General features: G+C 50.6%; 1 protein-coding gene across 1 annotated transcript in view; it reads left to right on the top strand.

Moving 5' to 3' along the window:
• LOC309684517 (E3 ubiquitin-protein ligase TRIM36-like) overlaps nt 1-18059 on the top strand; it is a gene marked incomplete at both ends in the record, with an annotated part of 52664 nt that extends 34605 nt beyond the window's left edge. Inside the window, 7 exons of the mRNA XM_082500411.1 lie at nt 1845-1858; nt 13353-13499; nt 14580-14675; nt 15608-15861; nt 16513-16637; nt 17179-17472; nt 17758-18059. Coding sequence (XP_082356537.1) covers nt 1845-1858; nt 13353-13499; nt 14580-14675; nt 15608-15861; nt 16513-16637; nt 17179-17472; nt 17758-18059 — 1232 coding nt within the window. The remainder of the gene's footprint in view (nt 1-1844; nt 1859-13352; nt 13500-14579; nt 14676-15607; nt 15862-16512; nt 16638-17178; nt 17473-17757) is intronic.
• Nucleotides 18060-22306: the final 4247 nt, after the last annotated feature.

The raw sequence follows: 22306 nt of genomic DNA, 5'->3' as shown, positions 1-22306 counted from the left end.
TTCCAGTTTTCTTCTGCGATCAGGCCTGGTTGTGAAAGGGCCAGTTGTAGTGGTTAGGCTTTGGTGGGTGAGTAACAGCAACTCTTATTTAAATTTTCCTTTTCTTTAGATTTTGTGTAAGGGGCTCGTTGTCCTCACGCCCACGAGTTCTGCTCCAGGTCAAGCGAAGCCCCATGGAACTGGCCCTAAGGGCGGCGGCGGCGGCCATGGACCCCTTTGGCGTCGAGAACGTGGTTTATTTTGAGGTGAATCTCCCTGTTTTTCTTGAAAAGCGGGGGTCTGGTTTGTAGCGAGGCTTAAAACCCCGGGTTGTGCCTAAACGTGGGTCTGATTTCAACCTCAGGGGCTGCAACTCTGTCCAGCTCTGACTCACAGCCCTGGCAGCACCGTCAGCATGCCGGGCTCGGCGTTCTCTTGTATTTTGAAGGGTTTCTTACGGATCGGCAGCAGCCGGGGATATTTAGCAGCTGTGTATTGGTGGTGGAATCCATGTGGTGAAAAGATCTTTGGGGTAAAGAGGTGAATAGGTGTTGTTTTCTTTTTTTTCACCTGGAGAATGTTTCTTGTTGCCTTGTACCTGTAAAAAGATGTTCAAATCGTTAAGGTGTTCAAATCGTTTCATAAAATTACCCCCTAGACAGGAATATGTTTTGTGGTTGGTTTGGTTTTTTTTTTTATGAGAGTCCTTTCAGCCTGCTCTCCAGGTGGAAATGGGAAATGCAAAGGCATTACAATGATAGATTTGCTAAATCTGTTGCCAAGGTGTATATTACTGGCTTTCCCTGAAGCGGGGAAAAGACGTCCTGTTTAATTGTTGTTTGCATTTGAAATTCTCTGTGAAATGGATTAAGCAGTGTGGGCTTCTTTTTGTGGGTCTGCCCTTGGAAGGAGAGCGCCTTTAGGAAAAGGCTTTTCTGGAGGGGACAGAGAATTTAATTGCTGATGGCTCTAAAAGCGCGCCCTGTTTGGGTGGCCTGAAAACAAAACCCGTGAAAATCCATGACTGAAAAATGAGACTTTCTCCTAATGATCGGGGCTGCTGTTTCCACTGATTCGCCCATGAATAACAGCTCGTTCCTTACTGGTGGCTGAGGACCCTTGAATTGTTTCCCAAAGCCTAAGGCAGCGGGAAGGGCTGGGGTTGTCAGATCACTGCAAATCAAATAAAAGAGAGCGGTTTGGAGTTGTCTCGTTCCCTCTTTCTTTTCCCAAGAAAGAGGGGTGGAAAATGGTAAAATGTTTTGCGGCAAAGTTCAAAATGGCAAAGGATGTACCGTGTGGGGGGTGGGACGTGGGTTTAGGTGTTGGTGGGGACCCCAGCAATAAACCGTAAGAGGTAGAGCAGCTTTGTGGGACTTTTGGGGCTTGTTTTTGTGTGGATATTCGCTCGTTGCAGACCACGTTCCGGAGCCCTCCAACAGAGGCATTAGAAAAAGAAGTCTTTTTCTTAGTACTAATGCTTTGAATTTTCCAGTGTGGGAAAAGCCGCAAAAGTGTGTATTTCTGCCCAGCTGCGGAGAAATGGGTAATACTGAGCCCTACAATAGCTTGGTTGTTTTTTTTCCCCCTGTGTGATGACTGGTGTGGAGGGAGTTTGTACCAAAGAGTCAACTTCTGATTGTGGGCAGCCCCTGTTTTAGGAACTGTTGCACAGATTGCTTATCGATGCAACTGCTGCCGCGACTCCCGCACTCCCTGCTGAGTGATAATCCAAAACTGCAGAGCGAGCTGGGTGCCCGTGGAAGGCGAACTGCACTCTCAAGTGGAAATACTTGGGGTCTCTTTGCCTGTGGGAGGGAAAGGGACGTCAAGAGTCAACCTACACGAACTTCTCGCCTCCAGAGGTCTTGCTCTGGAGGTGACGGTTAATTGAGGGGAGTCGTGGAAGCGTGCTTTACTGAGCAACATGCTGCTGCTGGCCCAAGACTAAATGTCTCCAAAGTTTGGGGTTGGTTTAAGTGCTTTTTGGTTATTAGCTGGATGTCACTCTTACAAGCACCTCTTGCCCTGTCTGGAGGGGTTTGCTGCTGCCTCCTGCGTTGGGCCGAGGGGACCGGCAGCCCTTAGGACAGGGACTTTCTCAGGCGTGGAGGTTAAACCTGGTGCGTGCTGCTTAAAAACTGCTCTGGGTGTTAGTGCAGTGGTCACGGTGAGTGGTGGCTTAGGGGAGCCTGAGATTCTCATTCCTCTTAAGTGCGGGGGATTTTGGGGAGCCTGGGTGGTACAATCCCCTTCCTGCTCCCAGATTCCTGTCGCTGACCCATCAGCGGGGTGTTAGCAGAGCTGATGCCCGCAGCGGCTGAGGGTCGGCATGATCCCGGCATCGCCGGAGCTCTGGAGCCGAGGAATGGGAGCGTGGCCTGTTTCCATCATGGCTTGTCAGGGAAATAGTGCGGTTTGATATAGCCGGGGTGCGTAAACAGGGATTCCTCTTTGCACGTGTGCTTACAGGGTGCACGCAGGTGTGTTACTTGGAGTGTTTCTTAATGCCTGCAAAGCTTTCCGAGATTGGTTAATGAGCGTTGCTTTGCTGTGCAAGTGCAAAGTGTTATTTTCATGGAGAAACCAGCTCGGATGTTCCATTTAGGCATTCTGCCTTTAAAAAAAGAAAAATATTTTAAAGCTTTCCTTGCAGGCAGAATAACATCTGCTTTTGAGGATTGTTTCTTTCCCTGCAGGGTGGAAAAATCTACAGCCTCGCTAAGGCTGCAGAGGAAGAAAACTTGTCAGTTTCCAAGAGCAAACTGCAGTTTGGAGAGGGGGGGTGGTTTGCCAGAGCGCCTTTTAGCACCTCGTTGGGCACATTTCTTTTCCCTCGGGGCTGAGGTTTAACATCGCCTTTTCATGTGGCTGGGTTTTGGTTGCATGAATTAATGGGTGTTTCAATGGGAACCACAAGACCTAATTTCTCAGTCGCCATCCCAAAAATTGTGCATTCTAAAAAATCAGAATGCGGATGCAAGAACAGAATTTGGACCAGATTCTCCGGCGCCAGGACAGTGCACCGATGCTCCAGGGTGCTTTCCCCGGCAGCGAAGGCCTGGTCTGGCAGGAAGGCGGTGGTGGGGATGGCGAGGTACTGCTGGCTCAGCCGCCCCATGGCCGGGAAGCGATGCTCGTTCTTCTTCCACCAGTGCAGCAGCTGGTGCTGCGCTTGCAGAGGGGCTCCAGGATGTAGTTTTCCAGTTGCTGGTGGATCTCGGGTATGCTCTCCTCGGGTCCTACCCCAAAAGGATGTCATAGATGCTCTGAGATGGGGCGCTGGTGCATGGGTCCTTGCGAGCAGGCAGCTGGCTGCCAGCATCTGCGCCTGTGGCTTTGGAATCCGAGTTTGGCACCCCAGACTGGGTGGCAGATGGGGACTGGCGGTTGCAAACCCACAACAGCGTGGTTCTCACTGGCTGGTGCAGCTCGCTTCTCAGGCTGGGACTGAGAAACTGCATCTCCTTGAAGCGCGGGTCCAAAACAGAGGTGATAACTGCTGGGCTTTCGAGCACTTTCTCGAATGCAGTTCCCTTCCGTTTGGAAGACGGCAGAACACGGAGAATGGCATTACATGCGATCTACTCCTTGGTGTGTTGATTGGACAGGGAATCAGTCAAAAGAGAAAATAAGAAAAATTAATTTGCCTTCTACTTGGATGGCAGAAATCTACGAGAGGCAATAGAAGTCGGATGGTTGAACAAAATCTTGCATGGCTTTGAGTTTGCCCTGAGCTGACGGCTGCAAAGCCTATTGCGAAACCTATTCATTTTTGTGATGGTAGTGATTTTTGTTGGTGTTTTGTTTGGATGTCTTAAGAGTATCGTTATCAAGCAATTATCTCCCCCCAGCCCCGCCGTGCCCGCCGGCAGCAATGGGCCGATGGGGTCCTCAGCTGTCAGGTGGGAGGCAGCGGCACCCGGGCAGGGAGGGGGATGCCCGGTACCCCCGGGCGGGCCGTGCCGCCGGTGTGGCTGGAGGATGCTCCATGGCTGCTCACTGCGGCATTTCCCATGGCAGGGAGGAAACACAGGGGGAGCAGGGGGTGGGGGCAAATGGGGGAGGCAAAGCATCTGCACGGGGGGGAGGGAGGGGGCTGTGAGGGCCATGGAAAGGGGAGTGAAGGGCATCTGCAAGGTTGGAGGGGGTAAGGAGGGTGGTAGGTGTCTAAAATGGGGTGCTGGGGGTGTGCAAGGAGGGGGGGCAGCAGGCCGCTGAAGGGGGGTGTAAGGCATCTGCAAGGCGGAGGGGTGGGGGCTCAAAGGGGGAGGTGAGGGGTACCCAAGGTGGGTGTGGGAGGGAGGCACCTGGGTGATGCCTGTTGGGGGTCTCCCCACCAGACCCCCCCTCCTTGTCCCCTCCTCCGCATCTCGATGTGACCCCCTGGTGATGCTGTGGCCCTTCAGAGCAGGGGGACAAAGGCCACTGTCCCCACAGAGCCCCATGCCACCCGGTCACCTCAGCTATTGTCCCACCGGGCGCTTGTGCGGATGCGCCTGGTGTTGGGGTGCAGGCAGGAGGTGGCTGGGTGGTCCCCCCATTTTTCTGCATTTCCTTAGCCTGGGGGAGGGCCTGTCCGCCCCCCCGCTGCACCCATGGGACCCGGCTGCAGGAGCTGCTCTCGGGGGCAAACGAGAGGTGGGGAATTAATTAATCTGCTCTGAAATTACAGCTCACGGCAAAGACGGAGAGGAATTTGCGTCTCCGCCAGCAAGGGATGACGGTCACGTCCTGGTGATGCTCAGCTGTGACCTGCGTGTCCCCCCCCCTCACAGCCCCACTTTGGGGCTCTGGAGATGTGTCCTCTCCCGGGTCCAGTCCCCGTCACAGCCCAAATCCTGGCTCAGGAGCCAGAGGGGTCCCCGCAGGGACGGTGCTGACCCCCACGATAGCAAAGGAGGGAGCCACAGGACCGGTGGCGTCGTCTGGGTAGGATGGAGATGGAGAGGGGCAAGGAGGGGGGTCTCCTGCTCCGCCACCAGAGCAGCTCCCCCAGTTTGGCCCCTCATCCCCTTATAACACTGGGATCAGTGTTATTAATTACACTTTGCGCGAGATTAATTACATTAATCCTCCCTCCTGCTGCTGGTGGCCAGTCCAGCTTGCGTGTGACAGGACGAGGGGGCCGAGGTGGGAAGTTTGCGTGCTCGTGCGATGCTTTTGGCCTCCCCCGGCACCGGGAGGACTCAAAGCCGGACGTGAACCTCTGCTTTGTACTTTTCCTCATCCTCAATTACACCAACGCTTCCCCAGGGAAAGATTTTTCTTTCTAACTGGAGGAGTTGCACTGAGACAGGTAAACTGAGGCAGGACAGTCAAAAATCCCTCTCTCTCCTGCTGGGACAAAAAAAACGCTGCAGCAAAATAATAATTTGGAGAAGTTTTCTTGAGATGGAACAACACTCTCTGCTCCAAAACTCAAAAGTGAGCTCGCCATCCCCTTTCCCAGCCCAGTTTCGATGCTTTGATGTTTTCCAGGCACCTGGCAGCGGCGGCAAAGGACAAAGTACTTGGGGGCCAGAAAAAGCTCATTCCCAGATGGGAACGTTTGTTCCTTTTGCTCGTTAAATTGGCTGGCGAGTGGGAGGTGTGAGCTTCCCCGAGCGTCGCTGCTGCGCGGCGGCAGGTGATGCCATTGGGTCGAAGCAGGAATTTGGGGGATAAAAAGCAGATTTCCGGTATTTTGCTCTTCTCTAAAGAGAAGGGTTTCCTGGAGGCCCTTTGAAAGCTGCAGTTGTGACTCGAGTGTGAGACGTGGTTGGTTTTTTATTTCTTTGAGCGCGGTGATCCCAGTGATGCTTCCCCAGCCCCGGGGGCAAGGGGAGAAGAGAACTCCTGTAGTTCTCCTTCAGCTTTTAAGGCACAGATGCTCTTTGTGCAGCGCTGGCAGTGGTATTTCAGCCAAGGAGGGCATTAGCTGTCAGCCCTTGGCTTTTTTTTTTTGAGGAGAAAAATGCAGTTTTGTGTGGAAAGCGGGCTTGCAGCAAGAGAAGCCTGAGCCTGGTTGGGCTGAAGACGAAGCTTCACCCTTGTAGGTTCTGAGGGCCTTTGGAGGTTGGTGGTGGCCATGTCCTGTGGCCAAGTGCCATCTAGTGAGTCCTGCAGGTATCACGTTTGGAGAATGAAACTGGCTGTGCTCAAAAGTGTGGGGTTGGGTCTCCCCACCCCACCCCACCCCCAGTTTGGAAATCCCTATTTTAATTTTTCGAAAGGAACCACAAGAATGAAGCAGGAGGCTTGGTTTTGGTTTGAAACACTCAACTGTCTCCCCTTTTAGTAAATCCTTCCAGACTCACGGTGTATACAATACAGGTGACATTACAGGTGGTTTTATTTGGGTAGGGGAAAAAAAACCTCCTCCAAGTCCGTGTTTTTAGGGCTGTGCCTGGAGGGGGAGACACGCAGAGGTGTGATGCTCGTTGGCTCGCGTGGCCGCGGGGATGGGTGATGACTGGGAGGACGTAAGGGAGCTCTCCTCACCTGGCCCCAACTTGTACCTTCTTCTTCTCGCTAAACAGAGACACGACGAGGAGGCGGTGATGGACCAGGGAAGAACGAGCACCGTTGCCAATATTCACTATGAGAAGGAGGAGCTGGAAGGTGAGTCGGGAGAGGTGGCACCAGCCCCACGCGTTTTCCCGTTGCGCAAAGTCCCTGCCGCGTCCTGTGCTCAGTGTACGCATCACCTGCAGCGAAACGTGGCGTGCTTCTAAATAAACAAGCACAGTTATTTTCACATTTTTTTTAATGTTGTGGCTTTTAGACAGAGGGGAAAAAGCCCCCGCGGCATCTGTGGTGTGAGTGTTGGCCACGGAGCTGGGCAGTTCCCAGCTTGTTTTCTCAGAGGCTGCTCTTGGCTTGGAGAGGTCAGGAGAATAATTTGATGGCTGCAGACACAGGGCTGTGATTTTCTTTTTTTTTGTTCCAGACTTAATTATCACGGGACTAATTGGATCTCCTCTTGTCGCCTTGTGCCTTCTGTCGCTGCTTAATGAGCAGGTCTGAGTGTTGTCCAGCCGAAGCTGGAATTTGAGACGAGGGTTGATACTTTCAGGGCACTTTTAGGTGACCCGGAGCCATCGCTTGTTGTTGCTCTGTTGTTGCAAAGTTAGAGTAAAACAGGCTTGGAAAAAGGGACGGGTCTCTGACATTCAGGAATGCAGTGAAACTAAAATGAAGAGAAGTTGGTGTTTCCTCCTGGGATGGCTGTGCTGGTTTAATCATGGCAGCGGCGTCAACCGTCTCCGCAATATCGAGAGTGATGAGAACGCTGCTTTTTTTGCAGGCCACCACACCCTGTCCATGGGCATGCGGATGCCGCTGGTGAGGCAAAGCCACCGGCACCACCGACCCCACCGCCAGAAGCATCGGAAGAAGGAACGGGAGGACTGTGCCCCGATGGAGCAGGGCTACCACTGTAAATCCCGCCGCAGCATTCATGAGCCTCCTCGGGGCTGCGTGGGTGCCGGGGTCCTCTGCAAGCAGGTCCGTGTGGCTGATTGGTGTGGTTTGCTGTTCTTCTGAGGGAAAGTGGCATTATTTGGGAGGCAGTTGAAGGCATAATGGATTGAGGCTGGTCTTCCTTAGAGGGATCCTGCCTTTAAAAATGGAAACATGGGGAAGGAAAGTGGCCCATCCTTATGCAGAGGTGGAACAGATGGTTCTCCTTCTCCATGGCTCTGTGCAAGCCTGGCCAGACCCGGGGGAGAGGGGCCAGCCCAATATTTAGGGCTGAACTGTTGCCAATTGATGGCCACGTAGGGCTTGCTCCAGCGTTCGCTGCCGTCTTCCACGTCCTCCTCAAACTTCAGCCACCTGCGGACATCGGGCACGATCAGCCCCATTGCAAGAAAACAGCAGCTCTGTGGAAAGGGACCTGGGAGTCCTGGTGGACAACAGGATGACCATGAGCCAGCAATGTGCCCTGGTGGCCAAGAGGGCCAATGGCATCCTGGGGTGCATCAAAAAGAGTGTGGCCAGCAGGTGGAGGGAGGTCATCCTCCCCCTCTACTCTGCCCTGGTGAGGCCGCATCTGGAGTACTGCGTCCAGTTCTGGGCTCCCCAGTTCAAGAAAGACAGGGATCTGCTGGAGAGGGTCCAGCAAAGGGCTACGAAGATGATTAGGGGATTAGAACATCTTTCATATGAGGAAAGGCTGAGGAACTTGGGTCTCTTTAGTGTAGAGAAAAGAAGAATGAGGGGGAATCTTATTAATGCTTTCAAATACTTAAAGGGAGGATGCCAGAGGGATGGGAGGAGTCTTTTTTCAGTGGTGCTCATTGATAGGACGAGGGGTAATGGGCACAAGCTTGAACATAGGAAGTTCTATCTTAACATGAGGAGGAACTTCTTCACTTTGAGGGTAGTGGAGCACTGGAACAGGCTGCCCAGAGAGGTTGTGGAGTCTCCCACTCTGGAGATGTTCAAAACCCGCCTGGACGCTGTCCTGTGCAACCTGTTGTAGGTGACGCTGCTCTGGCAGGGGGTTGGACTAGATGATCTCCAGAGGTCCCTTCCAACCCTGACTATTCTGTGATTCTGTGTTTTTTTTGTATGCCTCAGTTTCTCCTGGGGCTAAAATGGGAGAAGGAGACTTCTTTTTAGCAATGGAAGTTACTCTGTGCTTGCGATTGTCCTTCCTCAGCCAAGAAAACTTAACGTGGTCTTCCACGAAAATGGTTTAATTTTTTTTCCTTCCTCCAGGCTCTTTGGAGGTTTGATCCGGGATGTGAAGCGAAAAGCCCCCTGGTTCTGGAGTTACTTTCGGGATGGTCTGAGCCTGCAGTGTCTGGCGTCCTTCCTCTTCCTCTACTGTGCCTGCATGTCCCCCGTCATCAATCACCTTTGGGGGACTGCTGGGGGAGGCGACCAACAGCCACATAGTGAGCACCTCTCTCTGTTGGGTGGCACGAGGGAGGACAACACTCATGCAAAAGTCCTTGCTGCAGTGAATTTGCACTTGTGGTTTTCCCTCTAATGATTTAATTACTCGCTGCTGCCTCTCTTCCCTGGACAGAGTGCCATGGAGTCGCTGCTGGGCGCATCCGTGACCGGCGTGGTGTATTTCCTCTTTGCTGGCCAACCTCTCGCCATCCTCGGCAGCACCGGCCCCGTCCTCGTGTTCGAGAAGATCCTCTACAAATTCTGCAAGTAAGGCTGGCTGCTGCGGCCAGGTGCTGCGAGCGCCTTCAGAAGAAGGCAGGGATGGAGAAAAGATGTTTTTCTTAGTGGTAGTTGGTAGATTTAAGTTGTCTTCTGTGTCACAGACATCACGCGCTGCTGCTTTAGTATGTGACGGTGCAGGAGCCCTCGGTCTCTGAAGGATGGATGGGTGGTTCAGGGTTTTTAGAGTTAAAGTGAAAGAGCAGGAGGAGGAGAAACCACAAGGATATGGATGCCCGAGATGGGCTGCACAGGGAAGATGAGACAAATGACTCTGGTTTGGGAATGAGGGAAGATTTGCTTTCCTCTCAGTACAAACTCGGGCACTTTTTTGCATGTTTTTTGCTGGAAGTGGAAATATATTTTACCCACATATCCAAACAGTTTTCTGGTCAAATGTTTTGATGATTTTTGAAAAAGCAGGAGCTTTTCAGGCAAAATGGATATTTTCCATGACAGTCTTTTTGTTGTGGCAACTGTGATGGGAGATTAACCTCTCTTATTGCAATTAAATTTATTATGAAGCCCCAACTTGCTGGCAGCGGGTAACTGGGTGCAAACCCAGCCGCTTTCGCTGTTAGGGCATCGGGGTGATGTGGGAGAACACCACCTTCCACAACAGGGACCTGACCTCAATTAGCCTCCGAGGCATTAACACAAGGTAATTGTTAAAGAATGATAATTAAATAATTGGCCTCTCCTCCTGCGGGCCCACACCCTGCGCCGCAGCCCCAAGGCTGTCTGTCGTAGGACGTGGAAACTGCATTTACCATCCGCAGCCTTGACACGCTCCTGAATTGCTGCCGACTTTCCCCAAAGGAAGGCACGGCTCGGAGCCTCTTGCTGCCCTTTCCACCCTGCGTTTTCTTTTGCTTTCCCAGGGACTACGCACTCTTCTACCTCTCTCTATGGCGTGCATTGGGCTGTGGACCGCCTTCTTCTGCATGGTGCTGGTGGCCACTGACGCTAGCTCTTTGGTGTGCTACATCACCCGCTTCACCAAAGAAGCCTTCGCCTCCCTCATCTGCATCATCTTCATCTATGAGGCTCTGGAGAAGCTGAGTCACCTGCGAGAGGCCTACCCTGTGCACACGCACAGCAAGCTGGACTTCCTCACCATCTCCTAGTGGGTTTCTTCCTCCTAAAGTGCCGCTGCCCCTTGGCAGGAGCTCAGGGCTGCACCTCCATCGCCTTCCCCTCACCTCTGTCTTGGCTTCTCTCCTCCCAGCTGTAAGGGTGAGGCACCGACCCATCCCAGCAACGAAACCCTGCAGTTCTGGGAGAGCAACAAGATCAATGTGTCTGGCATCACCTGGGAGAACCTCACGGTGACTGTAAGTGCCCCGAGTCACTGCTTCCTCATGCCGCGGCCGTGGCGTCCAGGGGCACTGGCCTGGTGCAAAGCTCAGAGCCCTTCAGGTGATGATGGGCTTCCAACTGTGCCAGTGCTGCTCTGAAAAGTCGTTATTTCAGTCTAAGGTGTGGGTTTAACCCGCTTGGGCCTGGGAAGGAGAGTCCACCTCATCCCTGACATGGTGGGCAATAACTGTTATCCTCAGGACAGCGGTTCTGTCTGGGAGCAAGGTTCAGTGGGTGCTTTGGTTATTGGAGAAGTTGGAGGACTTCAGTTCATGCTTGAAGGCCATAATTAGCTTCCTTAATTGGTTCCTAGTAACTCCAGGCCTTGCTTTCTTACTCAGCGCTGTCTGAAGGTAGGTGCATAAACTTGCATGTCTGAGCAGCTCCTTGGGCCATTGTTGCTGGAAGCAGAGCTCAGGCACAGGGTGGGACGCTCTTATAGACATCTTCACCCCCCTTGGCTGTGTCCTGTGAGCCCGCCCCCTGTGAGCCCGCCCCTGGGAAGGGACAATTTGTCTCTTCTCCTTTCCTGTCACTGTTGTCTTAGCCCTCCTTCCCCGTTCCCTCTTTCACTCTCCCCAAGAGTTTCCAGTGTTTCCTTCCCCTCTGGTGTCTTCTTCAGCCACGGTTACCTGCCGTTCAAGCGGAGGATGTGCCATAGGTCTGTGGTACGGTGTCCCATCACATCTCCTGTCTCCGCTGTCGTGGAGAGTTTCATGGACCTGCCTGTAGACACGATGGCCCCTACACACCTGAAGTCCTCTTCAGGCTGAGAGATCTGGGGCTGTTCAGTCTGGAGAAAAAATGGCTCAGGGAGACCTTATTAAGGTGTCTCAATGCCTGATGGGAGGGAATGAAGGCAAGGGAGCCAACTGTACCTCAGGAGTTCCCAGTGAGTAGACTCGGAAGGTTGTCAAACTCTGGAACCACTGGAACACTGCAACCGCCCAAAGAGGTTGTTAACTCTCCACCAATGGAGATCTTCCAAAGCCTCAGGAGTTCCCAGTGAGCTTTGAATTTTGAGGGTGAACAAACACTGGAACAGGTGTCTCAGAGAGGTGGTGGAGTCTCTAATAACGGAGTTATTCAAAACCCACCGAGAGAAGGTCCTGAGCAACCTGCTGTAGCTGACCCTGCCTCAGCTGGGGCTTGGACTACACGGTCTCCAGAGGTGCCTTCCAACCTCACCCATTCTGTGAGTGTAGAGGACAAAAGTAAGACAGAAAGAAATGAGAACAGATCCCCTTGGCCACAAACACCTTGGTCTCCTGTGGAGAGGACCTGTGATGAAGAGAGGAAACTTATAATGAGGAAGGAGTAGCAGAGATGGAGTGTTATGCACTGACTGTAATCCTCCATTTCCCATCCCTCGTGTGCCTCTCCAGGCGGGAGTGAGAAGAAGAAATGCAAATGCAAATGAAGGAGTAATTTGAGCCTAGGGAAAAAAAAAAAAAAAGTGGGGTGGGGGAATGGTCTAAAATATTTAGTCATAGTTTCTGACTATCCAAGTCTACTTGACTTGGCAATGAACTGATAATTTGTAAGTGATTTCCCTGTCTTTGTTTTGACCCATGATCATCTTTCCCCTCGTATCATCTTGAGGACGGGGAGCGAGTGAGCAGCTTGGTTGTTGTCTGGCTGCTGGTCAAGGTTAACCCACCTTTCATAAACCCGCTTTCATTCACAACCAGACTGGAGAGCACTTTGTAACGTGTGTGGTGGGGATGGAAGAAGCAGATACTGGGCTGATTGTTCTTGAATTCTGAGAGAACTAGACGAGGTAATCTGCTGACCTCTTCGGTCTCTAGCTTGCAGGCTGTAATTCTTACTTACACGAGGAGATGAATAAAAGTGTGCAGTTTCCGTTAGGTGTGACTGTGCACTGCTGTGGAAAAACTGCTTCCACAGACTAACAGCATGACTGCAGTTTTTGGAGATGTCTGCCTGCACAGCTAATTTTCCTGAACATTTCCTTTGTCTTTGGGCTTTTCACCATAGCCTAAGATAACATTTGGAGCTTGAGAGTTGGTTTTGGAGATGGTCTGCAACCTTAGCTTTGAGTGTCCGTGTTTATGCTACTTTATGTGCCTTTTAGATGGCTTTATCTGTTGCACGATCTTGGAGTTGAGCGGCACTTTTTCCCTCTTTGAGCAGTTATTTCAACACGCTCAGTTTTTGAAAGATGAGTTTTAGTGAACACCAGGTTTTTTACAGTGCTGTTTAAGCTGTTGCTGGAATTAGCGCTCAGCATGAGCAACTTGTAATTGGAGTCAGACAGAAAAATTGAAACACTGGGGCCTTTTGTCTTTAAGATGGCTGTGACTGGTGGTGGTGGCTGCGTTTCATTTGTTGCTCCAAGAGCAATGGCTATGTGGCTGGTCAGAGTCTAGCTTAGACCTCAGTCATTACAGTATTATGTCAACTCTTGCTTTAAGAAACAGTTCATAGCTGTTTCAAGAGATGCCGGTGTGAACAGGGTTAAATTTGACAGGGTGGACATGTTCTGTATTGCATTTACATCTCCGAACTGGAGTGCGGGGAGCTTGAGGTGTGCAGACAGCTTCAGGGATTAGCAAAATGGTTGATTGCAGTATGGAGGCTATGTGATGTGTACACAGACATTGCTACAGGTTCACTCACTGTAAACCTGGTGAAACTGTTTGTTTTCATCTGCTGGCTTTCACTGGCATGGACAAATGTAAAAGGTGGAAGATAAACAGAATATAAAAAATACCCACTGATAAGTCAGACGCTGCTGTGGGATAATTGAGTGTTTTGGTGGTTTGTTGAGCACCTCCGTTTTTGGAAGGACACCTGCATTCTCTCTGCTCTCTTTTTTTTTCTTCCAGATTTTGATGTGTCCAGAACATGAAATGGAGAGGGTAAACATGTACTGTGAAACCTGCAGAAGGCCTGTTTGTCGTCTATGTAAACCGGGTGGATGTCAAGCAAACCACAGAGTAACAACCATAAGCACCGCCTACAAAACCTTTAAGGTAAAAGTAAATACTGTTGGACCTGGCCTTAAGAAGGGGGAAGAGCACTGAGCCTCGGGTTTAAGGGCAAACTTCCCCTGGCAGGATGCCAGGACGTGTGTTTGGAGGACACTGAACGAGTCATGAGGCATGCTGCTGTGCAACATCTGTTAATGTATATATTAGTGTGACATAGTGTGCGGCTAAGAAACTAAACTATATTTTCTATGAGGCTTCAAACAGAACCCCTTAAAAGCGCTTCCACCTTATGTTAGCCAACTGTGCATCAGTACTGACCAATGCAGAAGGTTTAAGAAGTTAATGGTTTACAATCTGGCTTTTTTAAGGCAAGTGTCCTTGTGGCTTGGGTTAGCTTATACTTCAGAAGCACTCCTGAAGAATCTGCATCGGCAGTTATCTGCTGGGACGCTGTATGTTTTTGAAGTTGCAGAGCTGTTGATTCCCTAAGCACCATACAACAGGGCAGACTTGCAAACACTGCTTTGTTATTAAAGAATGATTGCTGCTGCCTCCTCTTCTTCCTTTGCTTCCTCTCTTGCTCACAGGAGAGAAAAAAAAAAAAAAAAGCCCATCCCAGCCTGCCTTCTGCTCTTTGGCCTCCTCGCCTGTTTGCAAGGCTTTTCCTGTACAGCTGTTAACTCTTGCAACTAAGGAAGTGCAGAGACACTCCTAAGTTCAAGTTTCCAACCACTCATTTTTCTAGCAAACCTTACTACAGATGAGTTAATAACCTATGAGGCTTTTCTATTAGTTCTGGTAATGTCTTGAAGACTCGTGTTCCTAGCCTAAGAGAGAAGGTGACTGCTGTGGCTGGGGAAGGATGAGCCAGCTGAGGCTGTCACCTCTTCTCCTCAGAGGCTGTGCCACCAGTCCTGCACATGGCAGTGGCCTGATGTCCCGGGCCAGTCATGGCGGGTCACTGAGCAGTTCTCCGCAGGGTTGCTGCTCATAACTGATGGCAGGCTCTTGTCCTCGTAACTACAGAAACTGAGTGCTGGCTGGGTGGCCCACCTGTGCTTGTTGTCAGTTTGGGTGGGATGCCCTTGTTCTGCCTGCCAGTTTGCTGTTTTATTTTAACAGGAGAAGCTTTCAAAAGATATCGAGTACCTCATCAGTAAGGAGAGCCAGGTGAAAGCTCGCATCACGCAGCTGGATCTGCTGCTGAAAGAAACAGAGGTGAGAGTGGCTTGTGGGTTGTCTGGGGATGGACCTTGCAAGGACACAGCAGGGACTCCAAATGGAACAGTGAAGTGTTCCAGATCCTTTGGTTTTTTTTTTTGTTAGCCAGCAAAACCATTTCTGAACAGTTTGTGTTGGTTCTGAGTCACAGACGGTAAGACCTAATCCTGACAGTGTGGGAAATTTGGGCAACCTACAGAGGGAAGTTAAGTTTTGGGTGCTGCTGTGAATTTAATTGACATAAAGCTTATTTGATACCTTACCCAAAGAGAGGTGGGTTAGACTTACAGCTCTTGCATATGAGTGGTGCTGCACAATTTATGCTGTCTGTTTACCTTGAGGATGTTGCAGTGAAGTCAGAATTAAGGGCAAAATCTCCCTGCAGAAGAGTCAGAGCTGGGAGCTCACATACGAGCTGAAAAACGCAATGGCAAAAATTGGCAGGAGCTCCTGGCCCTGCCTGTATCTTGCTGCAGATGGCCTTTGTGCTTCATAGTTCCTTTTATCCAGGGCACTCATCAGAGGTGGCACTACAGGGCATAGGGGAGAAACTGGGCTGGACTCCCAGTTCAGGGTGACTGGGGAAGGTGGAAGAGCACCTAGGTCTTGGGCATGAAGACTTCAGACGCTGACTTGCTTTTACAGTGCTTTTCCATGAACTATTTAGACAAACGCTGTGCGTAACTCAATACATAATCGGAGGAATAATTTCCTGCTCTTTCCTCTCTGTGTTAACGTAGGAGACGCTTACTAGCTTGGGTGCAGTGCTGATTGCATTTTCAGTGTTGAAGAGCATAACAAAGCTCGTTAGTCTTGTCAGTCAAACAGATGACTAGTTTGCTCTGATCTCTTGAACAACCCTAAGTACATTTCTGTACACAGCCACAGTGCTGTGGGATCCGTCTAAAATGTCTTTTGTTCCCTCCTAGTGCAACAGTGAAAGAGCTAAAGAAGAAGCATCTCAGAGTTTTGAGAAATTATCTCATGTCCTGGAAGAGAAGAAATCCGCAGCTCTTAGGGCAATTGAAGCTTCTAAGAATTTAAGGCTGGAAAAATTGCAAACACAAGCAGAAGAATCTCAAGGGCTCCTGGAAAATAATGGCCTTGTAGGACTTGCTCAAGAACTGCTTAAAGAAACCGATCCATCTTGTTTTGTTCAAACAGCAAAACAACTTCATGTCAGGTATCTTATTAATTATCTTCCGTTTGAGGTACAGGTACTGTTCCAGGGATGTCTGGTCAGTCATATTCTTTGGACACCTGCTAGGAAAGTACTGAATGCAAGTACTTTGTGCTGCAGAGCCTCAGAGGCGGTCCCGGTACCATTCAGTAGAAATTCCTATATTACAGTGTGCGTTAAAAAACAGCCCAGAGGAGGGGCTCTGTCCTGCGCCAACGCCTAGCCTTCTTCAGTAGGACTGCAGTGGAAGGGTAACCCATTCAGCTCACTGATACAGTCCTTTGCTCAGAGATTGCATCGGGTATTTGCAAGTTAATCTAACAGGTCTCTTCTGGCTTTAAACTCTTTGATCTGAATAGTTGTGCTCCATTAGCGCTTCACACCTCTTTTGTTCTTTGAATGTAATGCCCCAAATTGTTAAAATGCTCTGCCAACCAAAAGATTCCCTGTTAGTTATCTTTACACTGATGTACAAAAGGCCTTTAAATTTTGCATTTTAATTCTGTCTAGAGAGACAAGTTTCTGGGACACATGAGTAAGTACCTGAAAAGAGAACTTTTTTTAAAGCAAAACCTAGCGGTTTTGCTTTAAGGAATGCACCCATGTGAATTCCTTTTTCCTTCTTCTGCCATCCCTCTGCTTCTGTGCTTTCAGAATCCAAAAAGCTACTGAATCTCTGAAGAGCTTCAAGCCAGCAGCTGAAACTACTTTCGAGGACTTTGTGATGGACATAGCCAAGCAAGAAGAGATCCTTGGTGACTTGTCCTTCCATTCCAATGGTAAATTATGAGAGCATCACGTCTTTCTTGAGTTACAGCTTTAAGGGCTTCTCTGGAAAGAGGCAAAACTTGTGCAGGGCTGCAGTTGCAGAACTCAGTCTTGTGACTTGCATTGTCCCTTCTGCCTCTGTGATTCTCAAGGCATTACCTGGCAGCAATGCTAGCTTCAGCTTTGATAAAGAAGCTAAGATGCCATGGCATTCAGAACCAGTTTACATTGGCTTCCAAAATATTGTAGTTAAGTAATACTAGGTCTTCCTAGCAGCTTTTTGTCGTGATTGCATGACAGAAAAGAATAGGGTTTTATATGGTTTTTTAGTTGCCAGCAAAAATAAATAATACAACTTTCAAAGTAAAACCAGAAAGGATTTAAGTGCATGAACAGACCCGTCCTCATCTGCACTCTTTGACTGAGTCAGATTCCCCCCCCCCACTGTCCCCCCAGTGCTGTAGCCACTCAACAAAGGGCTTCTGTGTTTAATTCTAAAACAACATGTATCTACATTTGAGGTTTTTTTCTCCTGAATCTCTGTCATTCCAGGTCTAGAAATACCAGAAATCAATGAAGAGCAGAGCAAAATGTACAACAAAGCTCTGATCAGTTGGGAATGCCCTGGGAAGACAGACTCAGCTGATATCTATGTTCTTGAGTATCATAAGCTTAATAGAGAAGAGGAGAGTACAACGTGGCAGGAGATCGAAGTTTGCAGCAAGAGCAAAGTAATATCTGATCTCGATGACGACAGCAGCTATGCCTTCAGAGTTCGAGGATATAAAGGATCCATCTCTAGCCCTTGGAGCCGAGAAGTTATCTTGCGTACGCCTCCAGCCCCAGGTATTGGGTTTTCTTATGTCCACGAGCTGCTGGTGGTGTTAAGAGCTGTAGGTGGTTTCCAGTAGCTCCCAGACTTCTACTACACTGTTACCGGTTGTATAAATGTTTAAAAGCACTGTTAACAAACAGGTTAAGTAGGCAGCATACTGAGACTGTGTTAGCTTGCGTAATGTTCCTGGTAGCCTTTAAAAGCGAGGAATTCTAGTGCCAGCATGACTTAAAATATAGTTTATAAGCACAGAAATACTTAACTAAGAGAAAATTTTTTGGGATGCTGTTTTTCAGTTCTCAGTTTTCTTTTTGATGACAAATGCGGGTACAACAGTGAACATCTCCTGCTGAACCCAGGAAGAACCTCTGTGGAAAGTAGGGCTGGATTTCCTCTACTGCTGGGGTCTGAGCGCATGCAGGTCGGATGCTACGCAACCCTGGATTACATCATTGGCGACACCGGGATTGCCAAAGGGAAGCACTTCTGGGCTTTTCACGTGGAAGCCTATTCCTACCTGGTGAAAGTGGGAGTTGTTTCTAGCAACAAGATACAGAAGTTGTTCCATAATACCCATGATGTGACCAGCCCAAGGTAAATTGCAGACTCTTGCTTAATACATGTTTTGTATAAGGAGATGGCTTTTTAAAAAATAAATTAAGAGCGAGCCTGGTCTCAATTAGTATACAAGATGAACCTAAGCAGTGGGAAGTGGCTTGAAGGATATAGTGTAAGCAGGTTGTCCTGTTCATCCTCTACTATTAGTAGGAAGATGTTCTAATTGTCCAGAGTCCTATTTTCTTTCTTTCTGGGAAAGAAATCGGGTTTCTACAGATATCAAGATATGTCAGTTAAAGCAAGAAGGTTAAAAAAGAGAAAAAAAAGCATCATTTGCAAGATTGAAGCAATGCTTAGTTGTCAATAGTAAGATTCTGCCTTAATTCCCTTAGCATACTAGGTTTGGCAGCCACTCAGAGGTACAATGTTCACTGTGCATATCTGTGTGTCTTTGCTGTAGCTTGCGTCATGGTGGATTCCAAGTCACTGGCTCATCCCAGGCTATAGATTTGCATATGACACTGGAGTGCTACTGAGCACAAGCCAAAGTGCAGTGGATAAACCAGCAAAAAGATTTCCAGCTCTCAATTACAGTTGTAGTAAGCCTGGATGTGTCTAGGAACTGCAGGCTGGGAGGCTATCTCCCAGGGGCTCTTAACTTTTTCATGAATCTAACAAAAGTGTTGGCCTTCTGCTGTATAACATACTGAAATTATAAAAACGCCAGTGTCTCAAGCTTCTGAAAGTCAGATGGAGACTTTTTGAAAAATGAGAAATTAGATCCTGATTTTCTCATTTCTCCCGGTCCCTGCCAGGAGGGAGCGAAGCTCAGCCCCGCTCCCTCCTTTTACAGGGAGGAAAACAAAATGGAAAAAAGAAAACCAAATTGTCCTATATTAGAAGTGTATAATTCCATTTTAAGGGTAGGGCAGCAATAGGGCTGGTACCACAGCCCCCCAGCCCCACAGCCACTGTGGGTCACCGGCGTAATAATGTACCTCTCCGGTAATTAAAGTTTCTTTTGGGAAGGGGGGAGAGATGGGGACTCTCCTGCGCCGGGACCTTTCCCCTCCAGGGAGGCAGAGCCGGAGCAGCGAGCACGGTCCTGCCCGGAGGGCAGCGTGGAGGGGACGCGCACGGGCATCCCGGAGGAACAGCAGCAAGGAAACCCCGGCACTGCACCTTTCCCTTCCTCCGAGCCTTTTTCTTTTCCTCTTTTTAAGGGCTCAACCAGTTTCTTCCCCCTCTGACCGTCACCATGGGGTACTGGCACCAGCAGCTTTGCAAAACCCCATCCTGTAAAAGCCGCCTGATTTTGGCCCTGTTTGGGGATGCGCTGCTTCCATCCTTACAGAGCAAACTGATAGATTTGGTTTTCTCCCCCCTCCCCATTTAGCAAGAAGCACCAACGTGCCGTTGTCGTTTTGGGTCGGTTTGCTGCAGAAAAAGGCTCCCGCAGGGGACGGGATAAGCCGATGGCAGGAGGGTCCCTGCACCCATCCCACCGCTGCTGGTGGAGGGCGGCAAGGGGACCTTTTCTTCGGGGTTGTCCTCTCCTCCCGGGCTCTGCAGCCCCACGCCGCAGCCCAACGACCCCCCCGAGATGGGAAGAGAGCACGAGAACCATCTCTGCTCAACAGCTCAAGAGGAAAAAACAAAATAAACGAAAGAGATAAAATAATACAATAGGATGAGATACAATAACGCAGCAGCACCCGCCCCACTCGTGGCACTACTTTTATTCTCGGCCACTGCAGTGATTGGGGGGTTTGACAGGATGGACCTTCCAAGGTCCCCTCCCACCCAAACCAGTCTTTGGGTCCATGACTGGAAGTGTCTGAGGTCAGGTTGGATGGGGCTGCAACCAACCCCGTCTACTGGATCCCAAACCACCCAGAAATCCAATCCAAACTGTTCTTTGGGTCCGGTTGGAGGTGTTCAAGGTCAGGTTGGATGGGGCTGGGACCAACCTGGTCTACTGGAAGGTGTCCCAGCCGATGATGGGGAGGTTGGACTGGATGGACCTTCAAAGGTCCCCTTCAACACAAACCGTTCTGTGGGTCTATGACTGGAAGTGTCCAACGTAAGGCTGGATGAGACTGGGACCAACCTTCTCTACTGGTTCCCAAACCTTCCAGCCCAAAAATCCAACTCAACCAACCCAAACCTTCTATGAGTCTGATTGGAGGGGTTCAAGGTCAGATTGGACAGGGCTGGGACCAACCTGGTCTGTTGGAACCCAAACCACCCAAAAATCCAACTCAACCAATGCAAACCATTCTGTGGGTCTGAGTGGATGTATCCAAGGTCCGGTTGGATGGGGCGTTGAGTAACCTGCTCTACTGGAATATGCCCCTGCCGAAGACAGGGGAGGTTGGACGAGATGGACCTTCAAATGTCTCCTCCAAGCCAAACCAATCTGTGTGTCCATGACTGGAAGGTCCAAGGTCAGGTTGGACGGGGCTTGGAGCATCCTGAGCTGCTTGAAGCTCTCCCTGCTAATGGCCACCCCACCAGAGGTTGGCGGTTGCCGTGTCACCACGGTCAGTCAATCAGCGATGAACATGTCACCCTGATGTCACAAGAGGTGCGTGGCACACCCACTCAGGGGGTATAAAAGGGCCCACCGGGTGGTGGGTCCCACACTTTGGAGGAACGTCCATAAGATGACCTCCAACATGGCTGTCGCCACCAAGAACCGACCTGCCAGCGTGAGGCGGACCAAGATGGACTTCTGGGATGGGATGGAGCACACCTTCGCTATGTCCAGCGTCACCGCTGAAGGTACGGCCAACCGCAGCCACCTCTCCGGCAGCCAAGACTCAAGGGCTTGTCACCATTTCGGAGCCAGCCCTGACACTTGGCGTCTGCCACCGCGTCGCGGCTCAAGGGGATGTTTGGGGTGGACCTGAGAGCTGGTGGAGATGGGGCCTGACCTGGTTCTTCTTTGTTTTTTCAGAGCGAACGGCCGTCTGGGATGCAGTGGCTGGCTACATTCAAGACCAACTCCTGCTCCACAAGGTGGTGCAACACCCGCGTCCTCCTCATGCACCATGAGGGGTGGTGGGATCCCCCTGGGGCGTGGCCTGCTCTCACCCTTCAACTCCTCAGAAAACAGGAATCTCACCCCAAAAGTCCCCACTGACAGCCAAACGGGGCCTGTGCAATGTTGGTGTCACTTCTGGTAGGGCTGATCCAGGTCGCTGGAGACCCCCCCGGGATGGCCTCGTCCTGGTTCTGCCCAAACTCCAGTGCTGGTTTTTTCTCCTGAGGAGGGGAAGGACTCAACATCTCCTCCCCAAAGTTCTCCCCACCGCCCAGCTCGTGCCTCCAAACGGTGGGAGAGGGCAGGATCCAGCCTCAAGCACCATCCCTGGATGGGGGAGGTCACCTCCAGATCTTCCCTCTAGCCAGTCCTCACCCTCCCACCCTTCTCGTCCACTTGCAGGGCGTCCGAATTCCCACCCTTGGCTCCTTCGGTACTGTCCTCGAACGCGTCCAGGTCGGAGATGAAACCGTGACTATCCAGAAGCCGGTGTTCCACCTGGCCAGGAACCTTGCTGTTGTCCACAACCTGATGGACAACAAGGACTACCTGCCCGGTAAGATGGCTGACTGCACGGTCATCTTCTCTGAAGCAACTCCAAAGTCCAATAATTGAGTGGTTTTGAGTTTTTTTGGGGCAATGCAATGATTGTGACACACAAGCTGTAGGACACGGGCCACCGGGTGAGCGTCTCCATCCTTCTCCTGTGGTTCTTCCAGGCAACAAGGAGCTGGAGCCCCTCAAGTACTGCAAGGTGGCCGTGGCAGCCGCCGTGTCCCGGCAGAAAGTGGTGGACTGCATCCAAGGCACCACGACCCTCCTCTCGCACTGCCTGGGGAAGGGGGAGAATGTGGCCCTCATCCTGAGGGAGGTGGGGGTGCTCCTCATCGAAGGCACGAAAGTGCACGTGAAATTCTACCGCAGCTTCCTGGAGAGGCTGTCTGGGAAGGAGAACTTGGAGAAGGTTGTCTTCAAGGTAAGCATTTTGGTTTCTCTGTGGTGCGTGCGGTCCCACGGCAGTGTTCTGGCACTGCTTGTGTGGGGTCCCTCAGGACACGTTCAGCCACTCGGTCCAGGTGAGAGTTACGGTCCTGCCAACACTTGCTGCCTCAAGCTCCTCCGACACTTGAGTGCCTCAGCCATGTGGGGGATGTCCCACCGTTTTTGGCCTCTTCCAATGTGGGGTGCTTTAACCACGTGGAGGGATGTCCTGCCATCTTTGGCCTCCTCCAACACTGAGA

This window comes from Vanellus vanellus (genome assembly GCF_965231255.1).
Source record: "Vanellus vanellus genome assembly, contig: HAP1_SCAFFOLD_105, whole genome shotgun sequence".
Classification (NCBI taxonomy): domain Eukaryota; kingdom Metazoa; phylum Chordata; class Aves; order Charadriiformes; family Charadriidae; genus Vanellus; species Vanellus vanellus.
The sequence above is the reverse complement of the archived record's forward strand: the minus strand, read 5'-3'. Positions and strand labels throughout refer to the sequence as shown.